The sequence below is a fragment of the Macadamia integrifolia genome, chromosome 13 (assembly GCF_013358625.1).
Source record: "Macadamia integrifolia cultivar HAES 741 chromosome 13, SCU_Mint_v3, whole genome shotgun sequence".
NCBI lineage: Eukaryota > Viridiplantae > Streptophyta > Magnoliopsida > Proteales > Proteaceae > Macadamia > Macadamia integrifolia.
The window spans coordinates 6,232,756-6,241,951 of record NC_056569.1 but is presented as its reverse complement, the minus strand read 5'-3'; the positions used below and the strand labels follow the sequence as shown (position 1 = coordinate 6,241,951).

General features: G+C 40.6%; 3 protein-coding genes across 3 annotated transcripts in view; all 3 read left to right on the top strand.

Moving 5' to 3' along the window:
* The window catches only part of LOC122058952 (30-kDa cleavage and polyadenylation specificity factor 30-like), a 6,605-nt gene extending 5,400 nt beyond the window's left edge, over nt 1–1,205 (top strand). Inside the window, exon 5 of the mRNA XM_042621667.1 lies at nt 1,092–1,205. Coding sequence (XP_042477601.1) covers nt 1,092–1,190 — 99 coding nt within the window. The 3' untranslated portion in view covers nt 1,191–1,205. The remainder of the gene's footprint in view (nt 1–1,091) is intronic.
* Nucleotides 1,206–3,308: 2,103 nt separating this feature from the next.
* LOC122059863 (glycine-rich cell wall structural protein 1-like) lies at nt 3,309–4,175 on the top strand. Its single transcript, XM_042622904.1, has 2 exons — nt 3,309–3,636; nt 3,709–4,175. The coding sequence occupies exons 1-2, from the start codon at nt 3,309–3,311 to the stop codon at nt 4,173–4,175; spliced, it is 795 nt and encodes a 264-aa protein (XP_042478838.1).
* A 3,067-nt stretch (nt 4,176–7,242) lies between these two features.
* On the top strand, nt 7,243–8,145 carry LOC122059862 (glycine-rich cell wall structural protein 1-like). The gene is made up of 2 exons (XM_042622902.1): nt 7,243–7,516; nt 7,559–8,145. Exons 1-2 carry the CDS (start codon nt 7,243–7,245, stop codon nt 8,143–8,145), a joined length of 861 nt encoding a protein of 286 aa, XP_042478836.1.
* The last annotated feature ends 1,051 nt before the right edge of the window (nt 8,146–9,196 follow it).

Sequence of the window (9,196 nt, the reverse complement as noted above, 5' to 3'; positions counted from 1 at the left end):
GATCCCCCCCCCCTTCTCTTTTTTTATTTCCTGTTCTTGCTTTGGATTCTTTTTAAACTTATGGGCAGCAATGTGCAATATTGAATCGTTCATTATGGAATTTACAAGATTACTTGAGTATGTTAAGGTGCTTCTTGATTTCCTTGGCCTTTTCAGGTGCATGTATTATGTCTAGTAAGCCCCAAGCATGTTCAGATAAATTCCCTTTGTGTTAGAATAGAAGACCACAATATGATCAATTCATGTACTTCTGATCCTGAGCTTTGCTTCAATATTCCTTTGTTTATTCTGTCACTTCTGTTTTTTTGATGAATCAAAATTTCATTGAGATAAGAAAAAGAAAAGAGAATGTGCACCGAACTAAACAAGACCATTACAACATAGGACCTACACTAAAGGAGAATCCACAGTATCTACATATAAAACAGGATTCACATTGCCTGTTTATGTTTGGCACCCGTATTTCTTTAAAATCTATACACTAGGAGGTCATCAGAAAAGCATATCTTTCACTCTCTTTGAATTAGGAACCTAGTAGTTTTTGAAAACCGTTTCATTCCTGGCTTGCCAAATTTTCCATATAATCAATGATGATCCTTCTTCCTGACTTCCTATTATGCAAAGATTGACTATACCATATTCTTAGAAGTGAGGAGAAGTCTCCTTGATCGACCCAAAACATTTGTGGATTTCAAAACCAGTTTCATTGTTATGCAAATTTTTTCTTAGTTTAATTATTTTCATTAACCATGTCCATGGTTTTGAAGCTTAACTCAGGTGAACTTGACAAAGTACAGTAATTCTCAGCTTGGCTTGCTGAAACGGGTCCTATCAATAAACGTGGGGTTACCAGGTTTGGCACATTAGCCTACTGCTAGGCTGGGTTTTGGCTTGCTGAAAGCTCCATGATATTAAATTCCTCACTGCTTGTTCATTTTGGTTTTGTTTTCTTTTCCCCTCCTTAATAACATGCATAATTAGCTTTAGATATTAATGACTTATTTCTCTGCTTCTGTGCCTTTTCCATATAATCTTTATGCTTCTTCTTTATGATGTGATCATGCAAAACTGATTGTATGTTTTAATTGCAGCTATGTGAGCTGTCCTTCCATAAAACTCGGCATTTGAGGAATCCATACAATGAAAACCTCCCTGTAAAGGTAAGAAGTTTGACTTATGGCCATATTTGAAGGATTTCATATCCTGATGCAGTGTAATTTCTTGAATTTCCTCTTAACTGTTTAGTCTGCCAGAAGTGCCAATAAAAGCTTACATGTTTTTGCTGGTTCACAAATTCAACCAATATTTTTCTTGCTCACTACTGAACCATTTTTTTACAGTATCACAACCAACCCAGTTGTTTCGTAGGATCACAACCAAACCTAGGTGTTTCAAGGGTCACAGCTAACCTTGCAATTCACTCAAGAGGTCTTGTTAATTCAATTTCAATATCCCTCTTTGTAGGGTAGATTTACAAATCAAAGCACAACTCCAAAATCCCTCACAATAGGGTAGATATACAATTGAAAGCACAATATGAAATACCTCCTGTAGGTTTATGTTCCATTGAAGCACACTCCACTTGGTTCCTCTTCTCAAGATCACTTTGTTGGTTCTTCCAAATGTAGTACATGGGTGTTCTTGAATCTTCCAAGCATAGCCCTCATGGTCTCTCCAAAAACCCCAAAGGGGTGTTCCAAAAGCTCTCCAAAGACACCAAAAAAGTCCCCCAAGTGGCATATTTTAGCCCCATCAAAAAGTGACCGTTCTCTAGCCGTTATACAGCCTTTTGACTGGTGGCGTTCAACCTCCAAATATGGCCGATCACTTGGTTAGAGAGTAAACAGAGGAAAGTGAGCTGGTTACCCTTTTCAAAGAAATAGCTTGATATTTTGAGAGGAATAAAACATTTTCCTTGAAACTCATACTTGGGTACAAGTTGTACAACATAGAAGCCTTTGTGTAGTTGCTGGTAAGACACAAAATTATTACTCAAAAAATATTTGCTAAAACCAACTAATGCTACTCACACACCTATGACACTTTAATGAGCTTTATAAGCTGCAGAACAACCCTATTTTATCCCTCTAAATTTCCAAAAAGCATTAAGCCTACAAAACCCATAATCCACCCAAGCATAGTTTTCAGAAGCCCAGTTACAATTATTTGTGATTTTTTTTTTATTTTTTTTTTTTTTGGGTGGGGAGAAGGGGAAAATTCATCTAAGCAGATCACTTGGAAAGGAATTTTGAGGCAGATGCTTCACTTTTGTCATGCGAAAAAATGATATGACAATTCTGACAATTGGATAAATAAAAGGTATTGATTGTCCATGAATCAAATTTTGAGAGCTAATTCAATCAAATATTTTCTTGTGTATTGGCATGCATCCTATGTATGTTTATGCATTAACTATTGTGCATTTTTTTTTATATTTATGAATTTTTCATGGTTATATTTTGTTACTTGGAAAATTTCAATTGGCTTAAAACTTTACACGGAATAGGAGACCTCGAGACTTACATGTCCACAAAATTTGACTTCACCTTGGCAGACATCCTTAAGATGCATTTGGAGATTCCTTTCCATACATGCCACTTTCACTTACTAATGAAAAAGAAAAATCCACTTTGAATTATTTTCCAAAATCGGCTCTACAAACAACATCAAACTGAATAGAAACCAGTAAATATAAATGGATTACAAAATGATTCTGATTTTGGCTGATTCCTATACAATCTGTTTCTTTTTTTGGTAATGAAAAAAGGTATGCCATAATAGTGATCTATACATGGGTGGCCGTGAAATTACGTGGAAAATGAGAGTTTCTAAAAAAAAATAATAATCTTTGTGCAAAGATGGTTCAAGAAGTTCAATCAGTGGTTGGGCGTTGGCAATTTCATGCCAAGTTGTGTGCATTGATTGCTAGTTAGTCGATACCTTCTTGTATACGCCTATCAATCAAAATGGATTATAAATACCGAATGTACCAAACAAATTGGATCTCCGTGATCAGTCATTATCTAATCTAATTGAGTTGCAGTCAAGATCTTATTACTGTCTTCCATCACAGTTTCTACAATAAAGAAAGAAAGAGAACTGTGGCGGAACGTCGGTAGGGTTGACTTGTTTAATGCTTCCCTCCATATCCCCAACGGTTCAACGCGTCATGGACATGCCCACATAAATGCTTCAATCTTTCAAAACTAGAAAGTGAGAAGTGTTCAATTGGGAACTTGGGAAAGCTTATATAAGGAGTTGCGAGTGATTTGAAGGCCAAGCAAGTGAGTTTAGATCTCTTAAGAGTCATGGGTTTCTCCACAAAATGCTTGTGTGGGCTTCTTCTCTTCAGCATTGTCTTGCATTTGAGTGCAGTTGCACTTGGAAACAAGCTTGAGGAAACTAGATTTGGTGATGATTGTGGCTTCGGGGGACGCCGGGGCTGTGGAGGTCGCTTTGGTAGTGGACGTGGAGGCCGCTTTGGACGTGGACGTGGAGGCCGCTTTGGACGTGGACGTGGAGATTTTGGTGCTGGAGGAGGGGGTGGCTTTGGTGGTGGTGGAGGCGCTGGCGCTGGTGGTGGTTCTGGACATGGTGGAGGGTTTGGAGCTGGAGGTGGTGCTGGTGCTGGTGCTGGTGCTGGTGCTGGTGCTGGTGGGGGTGTTGGAGGTGGAGGTGGCTTTGGTGGTGGTGGAGGTGGTGGTTCAGGGCATGGTGGAGGTTTTGGAGCTGGAGGTGGTGTAGGTGGTGGTGCAGGTATTGGTGGAGGTGCTGGAGGTGGAGGCGGTTTTGGTGGTGGTGGAGGTGGAGGTGCCGGTGGTGGGCCAGGACATGGTGGGGGCTTTGGTGCTGGAGGTGGTGTAGGTGGTGGAGCTGGAACTGGTGGCGGTGTTGGCGGTGGAGGCGGGTTTGGTGGTGGTGGAGGTGGAGGTGCTGGTGGTGGGTCAGGTCATGGTGGAGGCTTTGGAGCTGGAGGTGGTACTGGTGGTGGAGTTGGCACAGGAGGAGGCGTAGGTGGAGGTGGAGGGTTCGGCGGCGGTGGTGGTGGTGGAGTGGGTGGTGGCTCAGGTCATGGTGGAGGATTTGGAGCCGGTGGTGGCGTGGGCGGTGGAGCTGGTGGTGGGATTGGTGGCGGAGGCGGTGGAGGTGGCGGTGGAGGTGGTGGAAGACATTAAGAGTTTGAGGACTTGTGTTACTGAATAATCCATTTGATTAAGTTTATGTCATTTGGTTTTTCATTCAAGGCATTAATGAGTATTTCCCTACTAGTGAAGAATTGAGTGTTTACCTGTGAGAAAATCTGGTGAGGCTATTGTTTAGTTTAATACTTAATAGAGGTGTAATCTCTCCAATTATCATGAGCAAGAACATTGGAAATATTGAGAATGGTGTGGAAAGCACATTTGTCAAATTTTAGAATTTAGTTCAATCAAATTTTTCTCATGTATTGAGATGCATCTTTGCTTTAGATTTTTTTAAATTCTTTGTCACCAGGCAAATGTTGATTGATCTGAGACTTTATATGTCTATTTAAGAAATTTATGTTACGTGTATCGATTCTACCTTTGTTCACTTCATTAATTTGTCGAGGCAGTAAAAGGGAAAAAGATAGAACGAAGAAATATTAGATGATAGAATAAAGAAATATCCCTCGCCCCACCTTCGGCATTGCCATCTGGAGAGAGAACACGTCACAGTTTACTTAGTTACTAACTTCGCCTAGTGTTTGTTTTGACTGATTTCTTAAACTCATGATACCAATATGGATATTGATACGATATCAATATACCTCCAATCCGTAACTATATCAGCCGAGACCATTATAAATACTAATATCGATACCTGTAACCTTATGCACAATCTTGACACAATATGTAACATGTCATCTGGTCATTCTGGATGGTTTGCTCTTATGTTTATTCAAAGTACATCACAAATCTGTGTATGCGTGAGCTCGCGATGATGCAGTTACACTTGAAGCATGTTAGAGGAGTTGTATTGTGATATATATATATATATATATTGTGATATAGGACAGCAATGAAGCACAATAAACAATCTAATTTGAGATGATTTCTATTTCCACTGTTATTTGATTGTATTATTCTCTCTAGTTAAACAATTGGATATGACTCTTAATTTAATTTAATTTATTTATTTATTTTTTTTGGTAAGTCTTTGTGCTCTATCCAACCTACAGCATGGTCTCGATGACATCATGAGTCAGGGTGTCAATCAGTCGGTCTTGGCTAATTGGGTTTGATTAATTTTCGCTCTTGCATGGTGATCAATTGTTTAATTAATTGGGATTACGTTGAGCAAGCATGGTACTGTTTGTTCTTTATTAGTTGGCTTTAAGCTTTAGCAAGCTACTTATAATTGGACTATATACGGATTATTGAGTCATTTAACTCTAAACGGGCTCTTTAGAATTTCTTATTAAGTTAGGAGCAACAAATTGCCACTTTCTCTTAGAATATGTTTATTCTTTATGGTTTGGGGTTAGAGCAAGAATTTCAAGCAAATAGGTTAAAAGGTCGAGCTAAAGGGGTCTGGTCTAGGTGCATGTAATTGGTTGGTCTCAACGAGAAGGGCCTTTACACCTAGAATGATTGTTAATAATTGGGTCGGACCTACTGGTGTAAGGTTGGAATTGACACCTCTAATTCTGACACAAATTTTTGTTAATAAATTAATATTTTGATTTTCTTATTCTGTGTCACAAATTATATCTATCTATTTCAAAAAAAAAAAAAAATGGTTTAGAGCCATTGACACCTCACATTTCTTTGAGAATGGATCCTCTAAATGTGCATTGACCTGCATGTACATGTTAAGTGTCAACTCTTGTCCCTTTTTGTCACCTTTTAATTGATAAGAAGTGGAACAGGTCTTGACACCACACATGTACATGCAAAGGAAATCTCCTCGTCATCTTTCTTTGGTAAATTAAAGTGGAGCTCCATCTTAGCGAAGAATATAAATGAATCAAAGCGATAAATTGTGGACTTTACCTTCACCCCTACCCCACCTCATTATTAAATTTTAGTCCCAAATGAGTGCCTCAATGGGAAAAAAAAAAATTATCAACACATAAAATGACATCTTATTTGTGATTTTAAGACACTTTGCTTAAGGGCATACTAAAAAATTCTCCATATGGCTCACTTGAACTACTAAAATATATATGGAAAAAAGAAAGTTGTTAGGTTGCATCATGCTTGCAGAAAGACACAAGAAGGATGAAATGACCTCTTTGACCCATGAAATGAAAAAATTCCACATTGTGGATGCCACCCACTTGTGCTCTCATCCCCCCCCCAACCACTAGTGAAAATCACTAGTGAGAATCTCGTTGGCTGCAACACCACCCCCAATCCCCCTCGCCTCTTAAAAGAAAATTTGATTGTGCATTTTTTTTTTTATTACTAAGGGTATCCCGAACTTTGGCTTGACTAGTCCCACAAGCCCATATTGACCCCACAACTGCAAGGGCCCGATCGTACCAGGGTTAATGAAATCCATTCAATTTTCCCTGAAAAATAATAAGGAGTACTAAACATCCCTGTATGAGTTGGCCCCAAGAAGGTAAGAATCAAACTTAAAACCATACACTTTTTGAGGGGAACTTCCCTTGCCAAAAACATCATGGGTTGGTGGTTAGTTTAAGCATCCGTTCCCACAACATATACAATAACTTGGTGGTTGGTCTGAATCTGTGGGTGGTGGCGGTGGTGGAATTCTCAGAGAAAGAAATAAGTTCCAAAGAAAAAAACTATGGGAAAAGATGGCTCAACCAGTTCATTAATAACAGTTGGCCGTTGGCACCATCAACATAGATATAAGTTCCAACTTGTATGCATTCATTGCTAGCTACTTTGCCACAATCTTGGCTATACAAAATCTACCAAACAAATTGGAGGGCTGTGAATTGTGATAATCTGATCTGTTTGAGAGTTGCAGTCAAGATCTTCAAGAGATCATCCCAGAAAGAGGAGCGTCGGTAGGGTTGACTTGTTGAGTTATTCAAATTCATGTTTGACTTTTTAATGCTTCCCGCCATTTCCCCAACGCTTGAAACGCGTTATGGACATACCCACATAAATGCTTCAACCAGGCTTCAATCTTAATTTCTACGCTACGCAATGAGAAAATGTTCAATGGGGAAGTTGGGAAAGCTTATATAAGGAGGTGTGCGCGAGTTGAAGGCCAAGCAAGTGAGCTTAGATCCTTCTTAGAGTCATGGGTTTGTCCACAAAATGCTTGTGTGGGCTTCTTCTGTTCAGCATTGTCTTGCATTTGAGTGCAACTGCACTTGGGGACAAGCTTGAGACGACTAGATTTGGTGACAATTGTGGCTTCGGGGGACGCTGGGGCTGTGGACGCCGCTTTGGTCGTGGACGTGGAGGCATTGGTGCTGATAGAGGGGGCGGTGGAGGTGGTAGTGGAGGTGGTGCTGGTGGTGGGTCTGGACATGGTGGAGGCTTTGGAGCTGGAGGTGGTGTAGGTGGTGGTGGTGCTGGTGGTGGTGGTGGCGTTGGTGGTGGAGGTGGTGCAGGTGGTGGTGACGGTGGTGGGTCAGGGCATGGTGGGGGCTTTGGTGCTGGAGGTGGTATAGGTGGTGGGGCAGGACATGGTGGTGGTTTTGGTGCTGGAGGTGGTGTAGGTGGTGGAGCAGGTACTGGTGGTGGTGCTGGAGGTGGAGGTGGAGGCGGTTCTGGTGGTGGTGGAGGTGGAGGTACCGGTGGTGGGTCAGGACATGGTGGGGGCTTTGGTGCTGGAGGTGGTGTAGGTGGTGGAGCAGGTAGCGGTGGTGGTGCTGGAGGTGGAGGCGGCTCTGGTGGTGGTGGAAGTGGAGGTGACGATGGTGGGTCAGGTCATGGTGGAGGTGGTGCCGGTGGTGGTGCTGGAGGTGGGGTTGGTGGAGGTGCTGGTGCTGGAGGAGGCTCAGGTGGGGGTGTAGGTGGAGGTGGTGGAACTGGTGGAGGTACTGGACAGGGCGGTGGTCACGGGATCGGTGGAGGGATTGGAATAGGAATTGGGATTGGTGTTGGAATTGGAGTTGGAGGCGGTGGTGGTGGTGGTGGCGGCGCCGGTACTGGTACTGGTACTGGCGTTGGTGGTGGTGCTGGTGGAGGTCGGTAAGAGTTTAAGGGTGTGAAGATCTGTGTTCTTGAATCATCCATTTGATCGTTTAATTAGTTCTCAAAATTTTCCATTCATGGAAATAAATATGTTCCTACATTTTCTCTTCTTTACTACTCAAGAATTGAGTGTTTACATGTAAGCAAATTAGTAAAAAAAAAAAAAAAAAACTGTCATCAAATGCATTTTGGGTGAATTTCACCATTTCTTTGGTTCAATGGTCATTTCCCAAATGTTTCCCAAGGTTGGCGAACATTAGCAGGACCCATTTTAGAAAAAAACATTTTGGAAATTGAATTTAAGAATTATTTATTTTAAATTTGGTTAATAAGCTCTATTAAGAGGCCCAAAGTTTAATGGGCAGGAACACGGTATAGAAAAGAAAAAAATCATGAAAATAGATTACATGAAATCTAACCGTATTAGTCTATTATTAGTGGTTGAATAAAAAAACTATTTTATCCAATCTCTTTCTTAAAAAAACTATTATTCACAATACTATCTTATTTGTTGAGTTGTTTGAGGTATTACGGCATGGATGTTTTGCTTAATGCCCTTGTGAACATAGAATATGTCAAGATTTTAACATTCTTTCACCTCAATGCATAAATTGCATATTCTTTAGAATTCAAATTCTACACAAATATTGCATTATCAGGTGGAAACTTACAAGGGTACGTTCCGTATATTGTGGGTTGAGTTAGGCAGAAAAAAATAATGAAGGAAAATAATGGAATAACTACTTTCTTTTAGTGGGATAAGATTTGGTAAGTCCCAATCAGGCCAGCTTGTACTGAGACTATCTGATTATTAATTGGTTAGTGATTGAGCTCAACATTTTTAATAATCGATTGGGTCGATCTTATGCTTCGACTGATTGTTCGTACTGGGCCTACTGGTGTGGGCCAACTTTGAGACCAGGCCTAGCCCAATTCACAAGAACTTGAATTGAGACGGTCTAATCAAACCCAACCAAAATCAAACGATTGACACTCCTTAATTTAGACTATTTCCTAGATATCCAATATTAAATATACCACATCATCCTTCC